At 34.0% G+C, this 25,867-nt stretch overlaps 1 protein-coding gene across 1 annotated transcript; it reads left to right on the top strand.

The window, feature by feature from the left end:
- Positions 1-1,101: 1,101 nt before the first annotated feature.
- LOC141394161 (U3 small nucleolar ribonucleoprotein protein MPP10) lies at positions 1,102-24,683 on the top strand. The gene is made up of 3 exons (XM_073968106.1): positions 1,102-1,329; positions 1,419-3,150; positions 24,436-24,683. Exons 1-3 carry the CDS (start codon positions 1,205-1,207, stop codon positions 24,586-24,588), a joined length of 2,010 nt encoding a protein of 669 aa, XP_073824207.1. The 5' UTR covers positions 1,102-1,204; the 3' UTR covers positions 24,589-24,683.
- The last annotated feature ends 1,184 nt before the right edge of the window (positions 24,684-25,867 follow it).

Genomic DNA, 25,867 nt, shown 5'->3' with positions numbered 1-25,867 from the left:
TGTGTGAGGAAATAAGTAATTTATTCGTAGTTATTGGTCGAACAACGAATAGAGAACGAACGACGTACCGTGGAAACGGGCTATTACTGCCAGTTGTATTTGTAAACAAAACAAGGAAATGTCTATAAATTGTTGGAATTTAAAAAACTAATAATTTTTCACATTTGGTTGAATATTTTGGAAAACATGAATGAAAATTCGTTACATTTTCAATTTTTATGTTTCCACATCATTCCACTAAATGCATAAATTCTCGCAGAAAGTAGAATTCTTGCAGAAAAGTTTGGGGTTGCTGGAAATTCATAGAAAAAGGAGAAGCGGTTTCAATGTTTTGTTTTAGAAATCAAAGAAGCACATGTTTATTGGGGTTTTATTTTTTCAAATTTTAACAAAATACCTCACATATTAACAAACGTTGTATCGTCTACAAGCGGGGATTTACTGCGCGACTTATCGTTCGAACTTGGAGGAGGTTACATATCATTGATATGAAGTAGTCTTTCTGGGAAATGGTTTTTTCCGAATGATATACTTTTTTTCAAAAAAAATATATGTCCCTAATGTACATCGAAATAGAAATAAATGTATAAAATGTCATATGCAATTTGAAACTAACGTTACAACCCAGTTCAGTCAGCTGTGTATTGCTGCTACCTTTTCTTATTCTACCATGCTTTTACGATTACTTGTATGGGAAAAACCATGTTTTAATTTAATTAATACGACCAATCGTAAAAGTGTAAAACGTGACAAACTCAGTCGCAAAAACAGTTGCGACTTTAGCTACTTTTTGAGCAGGGTAGGACTTTTTTAACAAACATCGAATACCACACTCCATTTTTGGTGGATATGCACCGGATTTAAAATAAACCCAGCCGTGAGAGGATTTAATTTTTGTATGGCAAAACTGGTTAGATTTGACCACATTAATCGAATAAATCTTCATGAAGTGGGTTAATCCAGCAAAAAGCTCTAGTGTAACCGTGCTATTACACAATCAATTGGGCTACCTTATTAATGTGCCTTGGTGTTCGACTCCTTTAAATTTGGCAGAAAACAAATACAGTTTGAATAGTATTGCTGTGGAACATGTGTTGATGCAAACGTCAAAATAATTTGTTTACATTTTCAACGCGTGTTAGTAGGTGTTTTGTTTTTCAGTCGAGAAAAATATTCTAAGAAGACAATAAAATATTAAATATATATGAAAAATATCAAAAATAAGACCAATATGCCAGCGGTGAAACAAGAGCTTAAAATTGAAGACAAACTTCAGGAGATAAATCAAAATCTCTTAAAATTAACATCAGATCCAGATCAATTCCTCATGCAAGTATTTGCTGTTTGGCACGTGTTGGAATTCAAATGAATTGTTTTTAATATTCTTCAATTTATTTTTTCTTCTTTCATTAATACAGTGCACAGCCTAAGAAATGCAAGGACATACGAAAAATGCTGCAGCAGTTGTATGGTATTACATATGAGAGTGATATCAGTCAACGTGGAAATCAGGAAATTTTGCCAGAGTTGGTGGTAGATGATATGGATGAAGAACAGATATGGCAACAGTTGGAACTGCGAAATGGTGTAGTTTTAGACGAAATGATCAATACAACTGCAACCTTCATGGCTTTGCGAGAACAGAAATTGGAAATACGACTAAAAGAAGATGATGATGAAATGATGGAAGAGGAAGAGGACAATGTAGAATCTGATGATATGAATGAAGGACATGAAGATATGGACCAAGATTTAGAGGAAACTGATGGTGAAGAAGAGCACATTGAAGAAGAAGACGATGATAAAGACGAAGGAAATTTGTTTGAGGCCAAAAAGAAAAACAAAATGAAATTGAAGCGTACCTCTGTTGTTGATGACAAGTTTTTCAAACTTGATGAAATGGAACAATTCCTTGAGGCAGAAGAGGCTAAAGAAGCTAGGAAGGAAAAGGGTAAATTGCTGGCTACTGATGATGACGGTATTGATTACTTTGACGAAGATTTGGGAGAAGAGGCTGAAGACGATTCTGATGAGGACTCTAACCCTAATTATAAAGATTTTTTCGACGATGATGATGATGAACAGGGAGAAAATGAAAAGTCTTCAAAAAGTAGAGAAAATGAAAAGGATCATTTTGATGAAAATTCTGCAGATGATGATGAGATTGATGAAGAAGGAAACGACGAAAGAGAGAGTGGTGGTGAAAACGATGAAGAATATGAAGATGAAACCAAAGCCGATAAAGAAAAAATTTCATTTGGACCGGCCGACTCAGATTCACACGATTCAGATAGCGATGAAGAGGCAAAAGATGATGGACCAAAATCCTCTTTTGAAGTAAGACAAGAACGATTAGAACAACGTATTCGCGATTACGAAGAAGAAGTTTTGGGTGAAAAACCCTGGCAGTTGAAGGGTGAAGTTCAAGCTACCAATCGTCCACAGAATTCTTTACTTGAAGAAGTTTTGGAATTTGAATCAACTGTCAGACCTGCTCCCATTATAACCGAAGAAACAACTCGTCGCCTGGAAGATATTATTAGGCAGCGCATTAAAGACAAAGCGTGGGACGACGTAGAACGAACAGTTAAGCCAATACATACGCCTCAAGAGTATCGAAAACAGTTAGTTCTAGACCAAGAGAAATCTAAAGAGTCACTTGCCCACATCTATGAAAAGGAATATCAACAGGAGTTGGAAAAACTGAATCCTAATCAAGGTGATAGTACAGCTGAAGAACCTAAAGAGCATAAAGAAATTCGTAATATGATGAGAGACTTATTTGTAAAACTCGATGCTCTTTCCAACTTCCACTTTACACCAAAGCCTGTGGCACCTGAACCGAAAATTATTACCAACACCCCTGCTGTTGCCATGGAAGAAGTTGCTCCAGTGGCTGTTAGTGATGCCAAGCTATTGGCACCAGAAGAAGTTTTCCGTGGTCCTAAACATGAACTTGTTGGAAAATCTGAACGCAGCAAGACTGATAAGAACCGTGCTTTACGTAAGAAGAAGTCAAAACAAAAGGCCATTCATCACGCTTTGGAAGCCAGAGATTTACAAAAGCAAAAAATGGGCATACCATTGTCAAAGAAGGAGGAAAGTGCAAAATTAATGAAGAAGCTGACAAAACAAAGGAATGTCGAAAAGGTAAGAACATCAAATTTCTTATTAAGTATGTTGTTTCCCTGCAGTGTTCATCAATGGAGACGAGTTCAGAGACTAAATTCTTGTTCTGTTAAATTGCGAAATGAAAATTTTACAAAGGCATCTACATATCGCACCTGTTTAACAAAAGGGTAGTAACTCAAAATGTTGAAATTTCCAACATTTATTAAAAAAAACAACACACAATGATCAGTAATAATATGTTTAATAAGCCAAAACAAAAAAAAAACAAATATTTCAGCATGAGCCAAGTGACATGGTTGCCGGCGTCTTGGTGTTCTAAGCCACCATCAAACTGTCAAAGCTTCCGATGACAAATATTGATTACCAAATCTTCTGATACAGAAGGACAAATACAAATAAAGGTGGAAAAAAGCTGTCATAGTATTTGTGATAAAGCATTGAAAAATAGGGTTACTAACCAAGTTGGACTACAGGAAAAATTTGGAATTAAATAACTGACATTAAAACATGTAAATTCTAATATACAAATTTGAAATGATTTTTGCTATAAATTCTAGTTTCCAAGCTTAAGGCATGTTTATATTATAGCTTTTTGCTGGGTTAAGCTTCTTTATGAAGATTTATTTGAAATACATAAGCAATGGAATTGAAATTTAAAACCCAGTGGGTTTGTTAAATCCGGCTATATATAAACGTACTATTAGCCTTCGTCTACCCACTAAAATAACATTCTAATATGTCTGATGATCGGACTTAACCACCCGTGAAACGTAGCATAATGGTTGAATGTGTGACACTTCAGTAGATTCCTAATTTTTCAATGTACCTCTTATAGCCTAGACAGACGGCAGTCTTAATTTACATTAACAGCCTTAATTCAAATTAATTTGAACATTATCCATATTTTAAATGCACAAAGTCAAACTGAATTTATATTGAATTTATCGGTTTATTCCTAGTTTATGTAAAATCGTCGGATCGATTTGAAATTTTTACCATAGATAGATCTTGCTGCCCTGATTACAAAAATATAAAGACATTGCGGGGGTCATAACCGGTTATCCGGTTTTTTGAACCGAAAGTGAAATGAAATGAACGCTTATGAAACCAGCTATCCAAAAATGTAGTGTTTTCTTCTGTATACTAACCGGTTAAAAAATATTAAGCCAAAAAATGATTTTATTTTATTTCTTTAAATCACAATAACCGACATTTTTACTTAAGACATTTTACTTAAGAAAACTTACAATTTTAAAGAAACTTTTGCCCGCGTACCCAAAATTTGCTCTAGAATTGTAACCGGTTTATATACAGCTGGAAATATTACATTTTTGGATAGGTGTTTTCCTAAGCTTTCTTTTTATACATATATCAGTTCAGAAAACCCACTTATATATATCCGTTTTTTACGTGAATTTTCGGTTCAAGAAACCGGATAACCGATTATGACCGCCGCCAAATTTTAATATTTTTGCCCGCGTACCCAAAATTTGCTCTAGAATTGTAACGGGGTTATATACAGCTGGAAATATTACATTTCTGGATAGGTGTTTTCCTAAGCTTTCTTTTGATACACATATCGGTTTAGAAAACCCGGTTATATATCCGTTTTTTACGTGAACTTTCGTAATCTGGGCAACAAGATAAATCTATGGTAAAAATTTCAAATCGATACCCACCACTTTCAATGGCAGAAAGTATATTTGTTTTGCATATTTTGGCGAACTTTTGTAAAACTTTATGAAATGGTCTGCTGGATACAAACAAACAACAAAAACAACTGTTTCATAAATGCAGAAACTATCGTCTGTCAGGGTGAAAAATTAATCAAATTAAAGAATTTTTAATGCAAATTAACTCCGTCTGTCTAGGGTATTAGTCCCGATTTACATTAGGTGATTTTACTTGCAGAAATTTTTCTCGTTCTCTTTTAAACATGCCTCTTGTGTTTATACCGGAAATTCTGTTTCGTGTCTCTCCTACAAACTGAGACTTGCCGCAAGTAAATTTGCCTAATGTAAATTGTGACATGTAATTTTATTGCATTTTTATACTACTAGAAATAATCATTTGTGACCCTATAAAGTATATGAAGCCACGCTTTGCACTATTATAATACGCGAACTACTACAGTTTACCAGTAACCATGGCTTTTGCTGGAACAAAATAAGTGTTTTTAAACAAAGCTCAAAAATTTGGCAAAAAAATTTAATTGCGTGGAAATTATTACCGCGTAAATGCATAAAAATGGGTAAAAACACGTTGAAGCTAACGAGGTTGTTTCCGTTTCTATTCGATTGCTGATTAAACCATTCAAATGACGGACATCTGTCCAAAGCAAAAGCAGAAGAATACAAAATGAGTATTACACTTCTAATGTATCACTTTTCAAAATTTCTACTACATCCACCTTTTATGGATGATGACATTTTGAAGCCGCATTTTAAGTGTTTTTTGTAGTTTTGATTTAACAGGGAAGCGCATTCGGGTATTTCAAAAAATAAATAAATAAATAAATACCATACCATATAGTAGTTCAAAATGCAATTGAATAGGCTTATATTGCATAAAATGAAATAAATAAATAAATAAAAGGATTAAAGTACTCGCGATTACGCACACTTTGATATGTATATTGACTATGTAGGCCACGAAGCATCACAATAATCTACTGCCAAAGGACAAAATTGAGTACGATATTTTTGGGGTACAGTATTTGGCGAATAGACTTGTTTCTGTGTCCCGACGCATTTAGGCTTACAAATATTGAAATTTTTTGGATTCTTAGAAACGGAATAAGTAGAACAAAATATCCTTAAACAAGGCTTGAAAATCAAAATAAAATATTCTACATATTTATATGAAAAAAAAAATTGGTCGCAAGGTGCAAACACTCATTACTTGGGAGCTATATCCAAATAGACCGATTTAAACCGATTTCAAGGCTGTAGTTAATTAAAACAATGAAAGGACAAATTAATCTTACAAAATTTAATATTTTAATATCATTTCCATGGTCCTATGTCATTCCCGTGGGTTGAAAAATTCTTAAATATACATGGCCCGTTGCTAATTTATGCACAAAATTGTCATATAAAATAGTATCAGCTGAAAAATATTTATTTTAAAAACATTTTCGCACATCGCCGTTTTCGATCCCCAAAACAAGTATGTTCGCAATATTCACCCATTTACAATATCCTTTTGAGTGTGCTGGTACCCCGCGATATTTTAGTTTTTAGACGGTCCGGTTCATATAAACCACAGATCGTGAAAATCAATGCACTAGAATGGCGAAAAAGGCTATTGCAAAAATTTAAAAATTTGCGAAAAATGTTTTTGAAAATATCGAGGGTTAATTCGCATTTTGTTGTGGTGTGGATTGTTTCTTTTTCAGTCAAGCAAACGACACACCACTCGCGATTTTACGGAAACAGAGGTTTAAACAGTTTAGCGGTATGGAAGCTATATCCGTTTTATCCCAAAAATTGATTGTGAATGTACATACACGGTTCTTGATGGATTTATTTGGGGTCGATTACGGACTGCAACTCAACTGTAGTTGCGTTGCCAGAGGAGAAAATCATGCAATTAAAATGAGCAAAACGACAGAAATTTGTATCGAATTCATTCAGCATCATTTTTTTGAACCTTCAGCTATTAATTTAATTGTAAAAAAAGTATGAATTTCTATGCGGAAATGGAAATTTGTATTATTAAATTTGCTGTCGGCAACGCAACTGGAGTTGGGTTGCTATCCATAATCGACCCCTTGAATTAGGTTTAGATCGATATATTTTTTCACGGTTGATAGAGAAATCGGATGCGCATGAAAAGTGTATGTATGTACTTTGTGCAAATTATAAGCGTTATGCAGTTTTTTGCACAATAAACTGTAGACGATGCTACATCGCAGCCGACAAAGCAAATCTTGGTAAATGTATAAAAAAACAATTCGTTGTATCGAGAAACAGCATGCACATCAAGTGATTTTTAGGATTACACATAGCCCAGAAAGTCTGCGTTCACCTTACTACTTTTCAAAAATGATGCTAAAACATTACATAAATAGGTAAATGAGAACAGTTTTTCTTTCATAAATATTTTATTCGCACTCTTTAGCACAAGAATAAAAAGAAAAAATCCATAAAATACATAACTTTTTCGAAGATAACGGTATAAAAGTGTTACAACTGCTAAATTAGAGCCACAAACAGTCTGCGTTCACTTTATAAGTTGTAATAGTATCGTTAGTTTTTTTGAAATTCTTTGCAGTTTTCTCCTATTTTTAATCAATATTGTCACTATAACTTAAAAAAGTAAATTATTTCAAGTATGAAAAACACGGGCAAAGAAATTTGCATGGATAAAAGGTAAAATCTTGGCAAGTTATGGAAAAAGCTATCGAAATATTGGTGAAACTGTACGTAGAACATATTAGTCCATACAGAGTCATAATTAACTATAAACAAATCGGAATATTTATGTAAAAGCCAAGATCTGGGCGATCAAAAATATTATCAGGACGGGAGGAGCTTAACATAATTAATATAGTTAAAACAAACCGTCCTATAACTACTTCGAAATTGTTGAAAATGTGAAAGTGGCATCCAAAAGAAGTATTTGTGCAGAAATATCCAGAAAAGTGCTGCATAAAGCTGGATATTACCGTAGAGTTGCACGGCGAATGCCATACATATCACTAGTGAACAGGCAGAGGCGTATTGAATTTGCTAATAGATACATAAACAATAGAGTGGGGCGATTTGAACACCATCACGGGCGCCTGGAGTTTCTGATTCTTGGGATTGTACTGAGCAAAAAAGTCAACTAGACCATATGTCTACTGTGAAAATCGAGCCCCCGGATTTTGACTTGAAGTTTTTTTCAAGGATTTTTGGATATTTTGGCATATAACAACCAAACCACTGATATTTTCGATCCAATACACATTTTTCGGAAAATATCGATAAATGACACTGTGCTGCAAAATGGGACTCGAATTCAGTGGGTGGAAAATCCCTTTTGGAGATGAAAGCCCTTGGTGAGTGTACTAAGAACCCAAAATGAAATTTTCACCATAGGTCAAGTTTCCGAGATATCGCGTGATTAATGGTTTAATTTTGGCCCCTTAATTTGCCAGAAAATAGCTTTATATCTCTGTTAAGCGTTATTGTAGCTTCATTTTGAGATTACATGTCTTCAGTCAAATCGAATGGTGAATCTTTTTGTAGAATATTTCATCCCTCTAACTCAATTCCTTCCATGTTCTTTTCGTCCTTTATTTTTTGAGCCGTAGTAAAAGTACCACAAGATGAGATTTTACAGCATCCAAAAATTCTACAAAAATTTTGTTCATAAGATTTTAGGTACGGTTCTCATTGATGACCAATCGATATTTCCCCGTTTTCATGGTCCTTTTTGACATTTACCCGTATTTTGTTGAGAAAATTATCTTTTGTTTTTATGTATATTCGTTATTGGTCTGTGGTGCATCTGAAATACTTACCATACACAGCTCTTGTAATGACGAACACGTTAATAACAAATTTTATTGAAGGATAGATCCGGGTATCTAAATTTTTGAACCGGATATTCTGATATCAAAACCGATTTTGGAACCTGTTTTAAGTAACCGATTAATCGTTTATGTATATCATTGGAAAGCTAATAAAATGGTCAGTCAAATGACAGCAAGTAGCTGATTACATGATTACAACTTTGTTGGTTCCGAAGCTAGAACAAAAAAAAAAAAACCGCTTCTTAAACCGATTTTGATGTAAAATATCACTGGGTTCATCTCTATGGGACCTACGCAAATTTCAATAATTTTCTAAACATAAGGCAAATGGGAGATAGTCTAGTGAGACCGCAAGATAATATGTTTCCCGGAGCTTCAAACGATTAAATTTAAAATCAATAATCCAGAAAACATTTATCTTGAATAGTATATGCCTACTTTCATGGATTTTAACCAATTTCAGCAAACCTCAAAATCCTTTATTGTTAGAAAGGGGTTATACCTTTAAACATACTCATGTGCTACGTGTTCACCTAGTGCTTTGTTGACAGTTTTGTAGTGATAGGTCTTTGGTGTTATTCAGACGTGTAATTTTGAATAACAAATGGTGTTATAAGTTGATCCTTCTTTACATAAGGGTGCATTTTATAGATCTTCTTTCTACAAACCCCTTCCAAATCGAAAATTTTCTTGACTGAATCATCGACCTTAAGCACTTTTTGAAAAGTTTTTGCACTTTATATTTAAATTTCAGTAATCGGTTAACAATTTCAATAATTTCAGATCAAATTGTACATTTGTTTTTAAAGTTTTGCCGACTTTCTGACGTTTAAGTGTACATTACGAAAAATGGTCCGCTATTGGGATATATTATGAGATTCCGGGGTGATAAATTATTTTTTCTTTCAAAAAATGATTTGTTCAATACGTTTTGAATATGAATTATCTTCAATATAAATTAATTTTTGTATATTAATTGAATTAAATTAAAAAATCTTAGGGTGTGCTAATTATATGTCCCCTTGATAATTTGGGCGTCTTCACAAAACTTTTATTTTCAAAAAACCACTGATAATACTATTCACTTATATCATTAAAACTGTTAAATACATTATAGAAAAGGATTTTGTTTACGAAAATATTTCAATTTGCCCATTCAAAATCTTAGCTGACTGAAATCATTTTGCCACAAAGGGGTGTGTTAATTCTGTGACCAACACTGTACATATACGGTTAATCGGTTACTTAAAACCCGCTCCAAAATCGGTTTTAATATCAAATATCCGATTCAAAAATTTAGATAACCGGATCTGTCCTCCAATAAAATTTGTTATTAACGTGTTCGTTATTACAAGAGCTATTTGTGGTAAGTATTTCAGAAGCACCACAGACCAATAACGAATATACATAAAAACAAAACCTAGTTTTCTGAACAAAAACCGGTAAAATGTCAAAAAGGACCATGAAAACGGGGAAATATCGATTGGTCATCAATGAGAACCGTACCTAAAATCTTCTGAACAACATTTTTGTAGAATATTTGGATGCTGTAAAATCTCGCCTTGTGGTACTTTTACTACGGTTCAAAAAATAAAGGACGAAAAGAACATGAAAGGAATTGAGTTAGAGGGATGAAAAAAATTAAATTAAACCATTAATCACGCAATATCTCGGAAACTTGACCTATGGTGAAAATTTCCTTTTGGGTTCTCAGTACACTCACCAAGGGCTTTCATCTCCAAGAGAAATTTTCCACCCACTGACTTTGAGTTCCATTTTGTAGCACAGTGTCGTTTATCGATATTTTCTGAAAAATGTGCACCTTCCCGAGGCCATAACTACCTGAATGAGCGTTCCAATGCTTTTGCAATGTACTAGAGAGTTCTTTATTATTGTCTTGGCTACAATTGTTGTCTTTGTATTGGATCGAAAATCTCAGTGGTTTGGTTGTTATATGCCAAAATATCCAAAAATCCTTGAAAAAACTTCAAGTCAAAATCCGGGGGCTCGATTTTCAACGTAGACATATGGTCTAGTTGACTTTTTTGCTCAGTACAATCCCAAGAATCAGAAACTCCAGGCGCCCGATAACACTTTTTTCCTTCCATACAAATCGCCCCGGCCTAATAAACAAGCCTCCAGAATTCTAGAAACAATTGACATTTTCGGACGAAAGCAAGTTCTGTATGTTTGGAATAAAAGGACTTCAAATATTTTGGAGAAAAGTTGGAACAGCGCTTGAAAAAACAAAATATTCTTGGCACGGTAAAACATGATGGGGTGGTGTTATGGTGTGGGGGTGTATGACAGTTTCTGGAGTGGGTGAACTTATATTTATTGAATAGACAAAGGACAAAACATCTTGAAACCATAAAGTGTAGAAAAACTTCGCTTAGCTACGATATTTGGTTTCAACAAGATAACATTTCAAAGCATACTGCTGAGACTGTAAGGCTTTGGCTTCCATATAATGTCCAGATCTGGGCTTTGACCTAAAAATTCGGGTTTGTTTATAGTTAACTAGCAAAGTGCCCGCTACTTCGTATGCGTTAAATATACAAAACAAATAAACAATATATAATATAGAATGGTGGAAACATTTTATGTACTAATACGTACCACTTTAGTTCGATTTTCGTCACGCCTACACATCAAGAGCAATCCACATTTTTTGAGATATTTTAATTGAGGTTCTCAGCGCAAATACGGCCTAACCCAACAACCGCCATCCTCATTTCCAGCTCTATCTGTTCCCCTAAAACCAATTATAGAACTATTAAGTACTTTACATGTAAATACATAAATACGAACCTCCTCCTATTATTTCAAAATTCCCTTTACATAATAACAAATTGTACCAAATCCTGTGCCATTGACAACTTTTCGTATATTTATGGCACATATTTCTTAAATCGGACGTTATAAGCAAATGATAACAGTAATCTTAATTCCAAATCTCACGAATCCAGATCTATCCGTTCATCCAATACAAAATTGTACCATACATGGAACCATTTCGTACCCCTAAGTGTACCTAATTCCACATTTTAGGATTCGAGCGCTATAATTTCACCCAAATCCTAATTGTACAAAATGTAGTACTTTTTGTAAGCATAAGTACGCAATTCCAAAACTAAGTACGCATTTCCAAAACTAACCCCAACAGTAATATTAACTCCAAAATTCAAGATTCCAGCTCTAACCGTTCGCTCAAATCCAAGTTGTGCCAAATATACTATCGTTTAGTACTTTTCGTACATATAAGTACGAATTTCAAAAACTTCCTCAATCCTACATCCCAACAGTAATCTTAATTCCAAACTTCAAGATTCCAACTCTAGCCGTTCGCTCAAATCCAAATTGAACCAAATTTAGTACTTTTCGTACTCATAAGTACGAATTTCCAAAACTTCTTTCATATCTCAATCCTACACTCCAACAGTAATATTAATTCCAAATTTCTTGATTCCAGCTCTACCCGTTCGCTCAAATCCAAGTTGTACCAAATTAAGTACCGTTTAGTAGTTTTCGTACATATAAGTACGAATTTCCAAAACTTCCTCAATCCTACACCCCAACAGTAATCTTAATTCCAAACTTCAAGATTCCAGCTCTAGCCGTTCGCTTAAATCCAAATTGTACCAAATTTAGTACTTTTCGTACTCATAAGTACGAATTTCAAAAACTACTTCCATATCTCAATCCTACACTCCTACAGTAATCTTAATTCAAAATTTCTTGATTCCAACTCTATCCATTCGCTCAAATCCAAATTTAGTACAATTTAGTAATTTTCATACCCATAACTAAAAATTTCCAAAATTTTATCAATCCTACAATTCAACAGGTATTTTAATTCCAAACTTGAGGATGGCAGCTACATCAGATCACCGAAATCCAAATTGTACCAAATTTAGTACCATTAAGTACTTTTCGTACCCATAAGTACAAATTTTCAAAACTACCACAGTGCTATGTTCAAACAATAAGCATAATTCCGAATTTCAGGATTCCAGATATATCCGATAACTCAAATCCAAATTTGGTACCATTTAGTACTATTCGTATCCATAGTACGAATTTCTAAACCTACCTCTATCAACACTCCAACATCAATTTTAATTCCGAATTTCACGATTCCAAATGTATCCTATCACTGAAATCCAAATTGTACCAAATTTAGTACTATTTAGTACTTTTCCTACCCATAACTACAAATTTCCAAAACTTTATCAATCCTACACTCTAACAGTACTCCTTATTCCAAATCTCGGGTTTCCAGCTATATCTGTTCACCAAAATGCAAACTATACCAAATTTGGTACCATTTAGTACTTTCGTACCCATGAGTACGAATTTCTACAACTACCTCAATCCTACACGCCAACAGTAATCTTAATTCCAAATTTCGGGATTACAGCTGCATCCGATCACAGTAGTCCAAATTGTACCAAATTTGATACCATTTAGTACTTTTCGTATCCAAAGTACGAATTTGCAAACCTCCCTCTTTCAACACTCCAACAGCAATTTTAATTCCGAATTTCACGATTCCAAATGTATCCCATCATTGAAATCTAAATTGTACCAAATTTAGTACTTTTCCTACCCATAACTAAAAATTTCCAAAACTCGGAATTTCAGCTATATCCGTTCACCCAAATCCAAATTGTACCAAATTTGGTACTATTTAGTACCCAAGAGTACGAATAACCACAACTACCTCAATCCTACACGCCAACAGTAATCTTAATTCCAAATTTCAGAATTACAGCTGCATCAGATTACCGTAATCAAAATTGTACCAAATTTAGTACAATTTAGTACAATTTAGTAGTCCGAATTTCCAAACCTACCTCCAGCACTCCAAAAGTAATCTTAATTTCGAATTTGAGGATTCCAAATGTATCTGATCACCCAAATCCAAATTGTACCAAATTTGGTACCATTTAGTACTTTTCGTTGCCATAAGTACGAATTTCCAAAAGTATCCCAATCCCACACTCCAATAGTAATCTTAATTCCAAATTTCACTATTCCAGCTCTATCCGATCACTTAAATTCATATTGTACCAAATTTGGTACCATTTAGTACTTTTCATACCCAAAAGTACGAATTTCCAAAATACCTCTATCCTACACCCCGACTGTTATCCTAATTCTAAATTTCAGGATTCCAGCTGCATCCGTTCCCCCAAATCCAAATTGTACCTTATTTGGTACTATTTAGTACCTTTCGTACCCATATGTACGAATTTCGAAAACTACCTCCATATCTCAAACCTATGCTCCAACAGTAATTCCAAATTTCAGAATTCCAACTTTATCGGTTCGCCCAAATTCAAATTGTACCAAATTTAGTACCATTTAGTACTATTCGTACACATGAGTACACGTTTTCAAAACCACCTCCTTTATCAACTCATCTTCTAAACCTTGATTTTCATTCCAAATTTCAAGATTTTAGCTCTATCCGTTCACGTAATACCAAATAGTACTAAATTTAGTAACTTTTAGTACTTTTCGTACACTTATAGTTCGAATTTCCAAAAACCATTTGGTACACCTTTCTAACTCTCCATCAGTGAACCTCATTCCAAATTTCAGAATTCTAGCTCTTCGCGTTTGCCTAATACAAAGGGTACCATATTTAGTACCTTTTATTACTTTTAGTACAGTTCTAGTTCGAATTTCCAAAAATCCAGCCTTATCTGACACCTTCGGACCAAGAGTGACCCTCACCCAAAATTTCAAGATTCTAGCTTTAGCCGTTTAGTCTGGGCGTTGATTATCAGTCAGTCAGTCAGTGAGTCAGTGAGTCAGTGAGTCAGTGAATCAGTGAATCAGTGAGTCAGTGAGTCATCATTACTGAACTCTTTTATAAGTATAGATTATAACTCACTTTATGTCTAAAACGTTGTACATACAGATTCAACAATATTTCGATAGCTTTTTCCATAATATACTTATAATTTTCCTTTTATCAATGCTAATATCTTTGCCCTTGTTTTCCATTCCTGAAATAATTTACTCTTTTAAGTTAAGTGTTCAAACGAGCTCACAGAATATTCAGTTGTGACAATAGGTGTGTCTTTTTACGTGATAATTTTTAATAATTATTACGAAATGTTACTAAATGCTGTCTTTTTACACAAAAGTTCAGTAAAAGAGAGCGAAGTGAGAGAACAATTTTGACAGTTGTTTGCTGAGAATTTGCTAAAAGTTACTGAAAGAATTTTTCCTGGTAGCATTTAACAAGTTCGATCAATTGTTTTTTAGCCATCTGCTAATGGTCAGCTGCTCAATGTTTATGTTATTTTTGTGGAAATACTATAAATATTACAATTCAGCAATATTTATTGATTATTTTATAAATATATTAATTATTTTTTATTTCTATTGGTTTGGTTATCAAATGTTATCTTGCTAAAGTTTACTAAATGCTGTCTTTTTACTTTTTTCTCTATTTTCGTATCAAAGAGTAAAATCTCTTACTCTCTAAAAAGAAGTTACTGAATAATTATTGCTGAAAAAGTAAAAAGACACAACTAATATTATGCTCAAGCCATGGTGCAAGAAAGAAGGTGATACAATAATACCAGCTGATGTCTTCATTTGCTGTCCGGGCCATGACCGAATTACTTATTCCATGATTAAAAACCTTTCAAATGAAGGCTTGTCAAAGCTATTATCTTTATATAATGAAGTTTTCAACATGGGAATTCTACCTCACTCATGGAAGTCAGCGATAATTTCAGCAGTTCCTAAGCCTCATAAAAGTAAAACTGATTTTTCCGGTTACCGTCCCATTTCTCTATTGTCATGTGTATCAAAATTAATGGAACGTATTATTTCAAAAAGACTATCATGGTTCCTTAGTACCCGCAAGCTTATTGCTTTAAATCAGGTAGCATTTAAAGAAAAACAAGGCTGTACAGATGCTCTATTGCACATTGACTACTTCGTAATAAAGGCACTATCATCTAGAAGCCACGCTACAATATTAGCCATCGACTTTGAAAAAGCGTTTGATCGCGTAGGCATTCACATTATACTTGAAGCTTTATCATCATGGGGAGTTGGATCGAAGATCTTAAACTATATTAAATCATTCTTAACAAATAGGAATTTTCGTGTTAAGATAAACAACAACCTTTCCCAACAATTTCCGTTACACAATGGTATACCCCAGGGTTCACCACTCTCTGTCATCCTTTTCCAAATAGCATTTAATGAAATAAGCGGTATTATCAATAAACACAACATTTACCATTGCCTATATGCTGACGACTTGTATATCATTAGCATAAACAAGAACAATGATGCGACAACTAATATATTCGCTGAAGTTATACAAGAAATCACCACCTGGACAAACAAATCTGGGGCTAAAATGTCACCATCAAAATCATCTATAATGCACATTTGCAGGAAGCACAACTGTACCTCTCCAGAACTTTCAGTCAACAACACTGTCTTTCCTAGCGTAAATAATTTGAAAGTCTTGGGAATTATCTTTGAAAAAAACTATCGTTGGAATCAACACATACTCAGTTTGAAAAAGAATCTTGTCCGCAGGGCAAATATTATTAAATATTTGGCTGGTCGAAGTTTTACACACATAACCACATTAACGTACTTAGTCAAAACGTTGGTACTCAGCAAAATTGATTATGGACTTTTTCTATTTGGAAACAGCCCAAAAACTACCCTACAGCAAATCAAATCTATCTATCATGATTGCATTCGAGCTAGCATCTACGCCTTCAGAACAACACCCATTAATATCCTTTATATGGAATCTGGATTACCTTCCATAGAAGACCGATATTTGGAATCCAAACATATGCTTATTCCTAAGATTATGTCTGAAAACGAATCTATTTTAGATGAAATAGTCACCAAAATTATCTCAGCTAAGAGAAAGCCCAAATATAAATCAGTTATGTATAACTGTGTTCACAATAATATCTTGTCATTTAAAGAAAAACTAACGTCTTATAAGGAAAAATACCCCACTTGGATGTTTCCTGAGTCCAGTTGCGATTTACATCTCACTGCCTATATAAAAGCAAACACATCAAGCGAAATATTCGAACAACATTACCGCAACTTTTTATCAAAAAATATGGATTCGAAATGGTTATTTACAGACGCATCAAAAAATGACTCATTTACTGCATATGCTGTTGTCGATAATACTGGGCAGATTCTAGGAGCACACATTTTAGGAAACACAGCATCTATATTCACCGCAGAAGCAGCTGGAATCTTACACGCCATAAACATCGCTAAGAATTCAGCAACAAAAACCATTATATTTACGGACAGTTTATCTGTTATAAAAGCTGTATCCAACATCGCAAACAACAAATGGGCATCTATTAATAATATACGTGATTTGTTAATTGATAACAAACTCAAAATTACACTTTTTTGGATCCCTGGCCATGTTGGTCTAACCGGAAATGTATATGCTGATATTGCAGCAAAATATGCATGCTCTGCCCCTTTAGTGGCAGATACATTAATAGAAAAAGTTGATTTAAAAAAAGTTATAAAATCAGAAATAAATTCTTATATTTATGAAAAGTACAAGAGTTTCACGCACCAACATTACAACATTATTAATCCCGATAATTCATTGCCGATTTATTCTTCCAAATTGGAGAAAAGGAAAATTAAAACTTTTTCAAGATTGCGAATGGGTCATACAGTTTCAACACACTTACACCTACTGAACAAGAGTCTTGATGATAAATGTAAAAAATGTAATAATATTTGCACCGTCCGTCACATCCTTTCTGAATGCCCGTCTCTGCATCAAGAACACAACCTAATACTACACAACAAAGGAATGGATATTCTTATAACTCCTACAGTTGAAAATGTTAATGCAGTTTTTGAATTTATATCATATTGTAAAATACACATTTAATATGTACTATAATCATTATACCAAAAATACTCTGTAATTAAATTTGGATAGCTGATGGCCTAAGTTGCTAATGCTATTCTCCCAATTTATCTTATATTTATATAAGGTAAATTATATAAATAAATAAATAAATAAATTTTTAATCAAAAATAAATAAATATTTCTCTTCTATAAAGAATATCTGTGTACAACATCTTTATTTAAGCTTCGAGAAGAATATTTTACGTGTTTTCATCTATTTTTTGTGGATATTTCGCGCAAAAAATGTGACAGGAAATGAAGACTACGGCCAGAATTCGCCTTTTGGATCACCTTGTTAAATTCGCCTTGGCTCAAGCTAAAATATAATATTTTTCTCAAGTTGAAATATAATGTTATTCTCATGTTAAAATATAATATTATTCTCAAGTTCTATTTTTTCTTTATTTTTTTTCGTTCGTTCCCAAGCCACTCACACCCGCCCCTGCCGACCGAGGGGGCCACCTCCCCTTACGTAGGGAGCACGTACACACCATTGACCGGTCAATGGCGGGTTAGTTGGGGATAAAACTACCGGCTACAAATTATATCAGCCGATATAAAAATTTAATCACAAACTAGAACAACAACATAATTTAATTAGGGAAATTAATATGTATTTACATTAAAGGCTCTTTAGGCTGAATACTACTGGTTCCGCTGAGGAAGATTTAGTTTGCCGTTAAGCAGAGCTCAATTTTTTAGAATGAACGAGGGTGATAGATATAAATTAAAAATAGTTTCTGCTCATTAGCTGTGTTCTACTGTTCCGCAGAGGGAGTTGTAGATATATCAAGTACGGACAGTCAATTAAGCCGCGAAACAGTTTAATAAAAAATAGCGCTCTTTGTGTAAATCTTCTTTTTTCAAGAGTAGGAAGATCAATTAACATTAAACGGCTTTCATAAGGTGGGAGTAGCGCGGTCGTGTCCCAGTGCAGACCACGCAAGGCAAACAGTAGGAATTGGATTTGAACCGACTCAATCTTATCAGAGTATGATTTGTAATAAGGGCTCCATAGAATGCAACCATATTCCAGAACTGGGCGGACGAGGCTAACAAACAAACGTTTCGTAACATATGGGTCATCAAATTCTTTAGACCAACGTTTTATAAAACCCAATAACGATTTAGCTTTATTAACACAAGAATCAATGTGCAAATTGAAGCGCAATTTATGATCTAATAAAACACCTAGATCTAGGAAAGAGTCAACATTTTCCAATTGATGTGAACCAATATAATAATTGGAGAAAAACGGAAGTGATCTAGATAAGGAAAATTTTTTACACTTTTTGAGGTTCAAAGTCATCCCATTTGCGTAACACCAATTAGTAAGAGAGTGCAGATCATATTGTAGATATATTGAATTACTTAATGAATTCAGTTGAAAGAATAGCTTTACATCATCAGCATACATTAAAATTTTGCAGTAACGTATAGCTGAAGGAAGATCGTTAATATATAGTACAAATAAAAGTGGGCCCAGGTGGCTACCTTGCAACTAATTCAGATGAAATAGAATTGAGAACTGCAATTAAAACACCACCACCAACCTTGTTTAGTCTATCTTTCCTATAAACTTGAAAATTTTCACAAAAGATTTCAGTATCACTTATTTCAGGCTTTAACCATGTTTCAGTAAACACTACGACTTTATAATCACAATAAAAACTTTTTAAATATAAGCTACTGAGTTTAGTTTTCAAACCTCTAACATTTTGATATAAAAATGGCAATGACTCTAGTTTTTTGGAAGAACAATCGGATTTATCGGAGTAGATCTTTCCTTGTAGATGAATTCTTTCACTGTAAGTCCCTCGGGCCAAAACTCGCTATCAACTATGGTATGGAATAAATCATTTGGAACCACGATCCTAAAAGATGAAAAATCTCTTGGTTGAGGCGGATTAAATTTAAATACCTTTAAATCATTATCATTTGAAATATTAATTCTAGATTTGACATAATTACGAATATGATCAGTTGAAGTATCAGGATGTAGTCGGGATACAAAAACAGTTTTCCGCGGCGCAACTACAATTAGTTGATTTAAGGGTAACGATGGAGGTTCTGGAGCTAAAGGCTCATGGATAACAACAGAAGGTATAGGTGGATTACTTTGCGGAACCGAAATTTGGTATGTTGGGGTGGGTCAAAATGTCATCCGAACATAACATACGTAGTTTTTTTCTAACGTAGTATTAAGGCCTCGACACATAAGAAGCATGACATTCTTGCTTAAGTCATATCTGATAAAAGACTAAAGACCAAGTTCGACCTAATAAAAAGATATCAGAATCACATTTGAATTAGGTCGAACTTGATCTTTAGGCATTTACCAGATATGACTTAAGCAGATATTACACAATGACTTTTGTTTGCTTGCTTCACGCTCAATTTCATGTAAACGAATAAAGGCCAAGGTCTGCCTAATTCAAATGCGATCCTGCATTTCTTTATTCTTTTACACAAATTCAGGCTTGGATAAGCATGAATTTCTCATTCTGTTCTCATCTTTAAGGTAGAAACACAATGAGATAGGCCGCTATTTCACGCTCAGTTTCATGTAAATGACTAAAGGCCAAGTACTACCTAATTTAAATGAATTAGGCAGCATTTGAATTAGGTAGTACTTGGCCTTTAATCTTTTACATGAAACTGAGCGTGAAAAAAGCGGCGTATTTCATTCTGTTCACACCTTTAGGGTTAAAGAGAACACTGTTATCGTTCTGGAACAAAGCTATTGTATAATTTGGTTGTAATTTTGGAGTTTGTGATTCCGGATGTTAAATAGCATTTCTACCAAAACTTGTTTATATAACGTGATATGTATTATATGACGTGACGCTATAAGGAATTTTTAAGGTATTTGTCCCATTTGACCATCGAATTGAAGTTAATTAGGATTTTGTGTTTCCAAAGGTAAGACAACCTTTTCACAAAAAACTGTCTTTAAAGGTCCACGTTTTGATATAGCCCCCATCAGGGACGTACGCAGGGGGGGGGGCACAGGGGGCCCGGGCCCCCCCCGAAATGGTTTGGTCCGACAAAATTTGTTGAGCTACTTTAAAAATAGCATGTCCATCTGAATTTTTTCTTATCAGTAACAAATTTGTAGCTAAAAACAACCGTAAACGAAATTAATGCTCAAACTTTGGTTATTTGGTATTGTATTAAAATCTGCTTTTATTTGTAAATGGAAGAAGCTTACACCCTAGATGAAAAAAATAAAAAAATCTCATTTGTAGGTTTTTTTAGGTTTTGCTAAAGAAAAGGTTGTAGCAGTGAAAATTATTATTCTCTTATGATATTTTCGTACGCTTAACAATTTTTGAGATATAGAAATTCAAAATGGGGCATTTCACAGACTGTATCGCCTCCTTATAAATTAATGTCATGACTACAATTTCCCAACTTAAGTTTATATATCTCAAAAATGGTACAACCGAGGAAAAAAATTACGAATTCCAATCTTGTAGAGATTTTTCTGTAGTCCCATTTCGATTTGAAGCAAATCGTGAAAACCTAACAAAAAACCTAAATAAGTAACCTGAACTTCTATATCTCAAAAATGGAAAATCCTAGGAACAAATTTGCATAGCTACAACATTTTCTTTAGACCCATTTCGATAGACCTTGCGGTTTCCAAGCAAAATCGCGAAAACTTAGAAATGTGAACTTTGACCGCGATTTATTTAAAAATCTCTACAGCGATTTTTTCTTGTTTTTGGATTTTTCTTATCTATGAAGATTGCTGTTCCAGAATCCGCAAGATCTTCTCAGTTGTAAGCTCCTTTCATTTAACGTTGGTTCAAGAGCACCGTGATATTGTAACCACAGCCGTTCGGCTAATGATAAAAATGTAACACGCGTCAAACAATTTGGAGTCGCTTTATCCCAATTAGTCCGTCCGTCTGTCTGTCTGACTCGAGCCCATTATAACTTTCGAACAGGTCAACAGATTTTGTCAAATTTTTGGATCTCGCAATATTTTGCTCAAACTTCCTTTGGACACTTCCCCAGCCAGACTTAAAAATGTTTCCCTAAAATCTTGAGCAAAGTCCAATTCGATTTTTTCGAGACCTAGAGTACGTTCGAATATGGACCGATTCACTTCTTCTGGTACTTCCAACACAAAATTTCAATTATCCGATTTGACCGAAACTTTAAACATCCTCAAATTACTTCCAAACGTTCATATTTCAAGTACCAAGAGGGTCTATTTGGGACAACATCTTCGGATACATCCCTCACAAAAGTCCAACCTCAGTGTAGTAGTATAATGGCCGTTCGAGGAGCCATTGCACATTTTGATCAATGTTACTTCTTGAGGTCACGTTTGCAGCGATATTGTGTTTTTCGTGGGTGAGTCCACGGTTTTGTCAGGATTGGTCCAAAAGCTTTAAATCTTACGCCGACCAACTAAATTGACTTCCAAAATTAAGTCCACTTCCAAAATGGACTTTATCAGTTGATTCTTTCAGGTATAGTCTGTACAAAAGTGCAAAACTTTTGCGCTTTCATCGAAGTCACATTTTTAGCATAACGTCAACAATCGAGAAGTTGTACACCCTAAATTTTTCCAAAATGTTGTCGGAAAGTTTATACGTCAAAAAAAGGAGACGAAATTCTGAAACTTCCTGGCTACCATTTACAGAAAAAAATTTTGCTATGCAGCCCGTATTCGATCAGTCTATATAAAAGTCTCAACTAACACAGGGTGAGGGTACATCTCTGTAGGCAAACCCGACTGTTACTTTTCTGGTTTTCCAGAAAACAAAAGTTATGAATTTTCATAAGTTTGCCTCCGCTGTGCCGACAGATGGGATTGGTCGTTGGAAACCATTGATGTATCAGATGGATGGACTTATTCTATTTTTTCTAAAATGTTGCCGAGCTTTTTTTAGAGATATTTTTTCGATCATGTTTTTACGAAGTCTCAAACAGTACTGCGAGTAGGATTCGGAGTCTATGAGTCGTAGATTGCATCGCCCGGCTCCTGATTTTTTTTCTTTTTTTAATATAATTTTCTAAATTGTTAGTTGGCTTTCACTGACTCTATCACTTCTGGTAAAATAGTACAGTTTTGGCGTTTTTATGCACTTAAAGAATATTATTTTCTTACAATAATACAAAACTTTTTTAATTGAACTGAAGTTAGTGTATAATATATGTAGTTTAAAGAAGAAACGGCGTTATGTTAGAGTCGAACTGATTATATCCCCCAAACACTATATATATCTATTCGACATATTCGCACTTTTTGCATGGAAGTTCTTCCACCAAAAGGATTTCCAAACTCCATATTACTGACGAAATTTTTAAAAAGTATTCTAATAGCCTCGAATTATAGAAAATCTTTCGAAAGCATTCGCTGTGGGATTTAGAACCCAAAATGCCAAATAAGAGCTAATGTGGTTGAATTTTGGGCAGTATACATTTATGATTTTCATTGGAGAATTTGGTTAAAAACTTCTGTATGGGGACTATAACGAACGCGGTCTGATATGGTTAATTTCAATTCTAACTTTGTGGCAATATTGAATATGCATAAAATCGTAAAAACACCTTAAAATAGCTTTACGTAACGATACACAACATTTTTTAGTTTCATGATTTTTGGTCAAGTTGGGCCCCCCCCGAAATGAAATCCTGCGTACGTCCCTGGCCCCCATATAACAGTACCGCCGGACTTCAGTTATTTTTAAATTTTTATCGACGTTTTCTTCCAAACTGGATGTAATAAAGCATATAGCATTCGAAGTGGTCAAAAAACATATCCATAAAAAATTATGGACTTCGGTGTTCACGTTTTGGAGTATCCCCCATGTACGGGTACCGAACGATTTCAGGTACTTTGCAGTATTTATCGACGTTTTTAGCCCAATTTGGATGTTTTTTGGCAACAACAACTTCTCCACCAAAAATTGTTGACATAAGTCCACGTTTTTTTGAGCTTTTGGGAGAGGGAGGGGAGGAAGGAGATTTTTCTTCTCCGTTCTCCTTTAAAACACACAAAATTTACTTACGAGGGTTCTCACCGTGTAATAACAAATTTAGTTATGCTTTAAATGGGAGTCACATATATCAAAATATGGACCGATCCTGAAATTCTAGCAACGAGGATTTACCCGCGTAGACACTAAAATAGCAAATTATAACTAAATTGGTTAATATATATAGGATAACAAGTAAAAAATCGACAAATCGAAGGTACCATATAAGAGTGCTATATCAAAGCTATTCGGCTCACGTTTTGGTGTAGTTCCCCTATATAATATATTATTTCAATAATATTATTACAATATTTACATACATATGTTCCCAAAACATCCTGGAAGGGTCATATCAATAAATGCACGCCGATTCATATTAACTCAATGATATGGGACCTACTTTTTATCGCCGAGTCCGAACGGCTTACGACACCACTTGAAGAAAAGCCTTTCATGGCTGAAATACTCAGAAAATGTCGCCTGCATTACACTGAGTGAATTTATCACCGCCGGAAATTTTGATGTTCTGGTCAGGGATTGAACCGCAGACCTTCTGAGTGAAAGTCGGACGTGCTTACCACTGCACCACGGTAGCTCCCAATATTTACACATACAAATTTTGTTTGTGCTGCGACTAATAATGAAACTAAAATTGGTTCTAAGACTAATAGTAAAATTTTATGACGAACAATAATTCAGACTTTTAACACCCTGTTTTCAAGGAATTTCTAAGATTTGTAAACCTTATACATACTTAACAGTAACTTTAATCACAATATTTGTACTTTATTAACAAATAATTTTTTAATTTATTTACAATTTTTCAGGTTACGGCCAGCAACGATCATGGAGCATTAAAATCATCCAAGGCATTCTTCTCTAAGCTACAGGATCAATCAGCTAGCAGTAATGGGTCTACAAAAACAAACAAAAAGAAACACGATGCAAAAGCCTTGACGGCTAAAAAATTGAAGCTGTAGATGTAGCATTATAACATGATGCAAAAATTGTTTCTATTCATATTGTTAATTTAAGAAAGCCTTTAATAAATGTATACTTTTATATAGAACATAAAGGAACGCAGAATAATAGTACACAGTGCTACCGAAAACCCACATACTGGAGTGTATAATGACATGACTCATTATCTTCATTACGTGCCTGTTGATATGAGTTATATAGGCGTCCGCAACATAAACAAACCTTAATTTTTTACATATAAAGCATCCGGTAATACTGTTACATCTAATTTCACGTCTAAATATGACGTCAAAAGTTACAAAAAAGCATCATTTGCTTGGTTAACATTACTATAAAAGTGGTTGTCTGTGTATTCATTTAGTAATTCATATGAAGAATGTGTGTTTGTACACATCTAAAACCAAGCAAAGGTCATACTCTAAGGAAAAAGAACCCCCACACAGTCACGTGCCCAAATGAAACAATTATCGCCATAAAAACTTGTGCATTTTTTATTAAAAACATTGAAGATTACTCGTATGTGTTTTGTGTAATCCTTCCCAATTCTTCTTATCATTCATTCATAATTTTGATTCAACTATAACTATGACCACCTAGCGCGAGAACTCTATATGATTTCATTTATTATGATTGAATATAAAAATAATTGTAAAAAACATATTTCCATTTGAGTCTAACGCATGTCTCTATTAATATTAAGATATCAAATCCTACACACTTTGAGGGATTTGCAAAACTCTTCTGGGTAAAAATTACGAACACGTGTAATGCTAACAATTTTTATCATTGAGAATTTTTCAAATACACATATGGAATTAATCTATATTTTAAGCAAATCATGGTGAAAGTTCGTACCCATTAGTTTTATTGGATTTTAATATATTACAATAGCATTTCAATGAGCATTACTTCCGAACGTTTTTATGTTATGGTGACGCTGAGCAGTTATACATGTGAATGTTTATTGTTAATCTTATTTGATGACATTATGCACTACACATTTATTTATATGGTTGCAAATTTTAACATTTATAATTTCATATTTCGCAGTTATTTTGCATGCACAGATAGTAAACGTTTTTATTCGCTACTGAGCATATGTGTCAATGTGGGGAAATACTTTGTGGATATGCGTTCAATTTGAATTGCTAGATGTATATTAAATTTGTGAGATTGTGGATTTAAAGTGTCTTTCGATTCAGTTTTTTAAAACTAGCATCACTATTTTGTTACTTGAAATATTTGAAGAACAATAAAATATATTATGTTTTTCTACAT

The sequence above is a fragment of the Musca autumnalis genome, unplaced genomic scaffold (assembly GCF_047663935.1).
Source record: "Musca autumnalis isolate F117 unplaced genomic scaffold, ASM4766393v1 scaffold_2, whole genome shotgun sequence".
Lineage (NCBI taxonomy): Eukaryota > Metazoa > Arthropoda > Insecta > Diptera > Muscidae > Musca > Musca autumnalis.
This window is presented reverse-complemented; position numbering and strand designations above follow the sequence as displayed.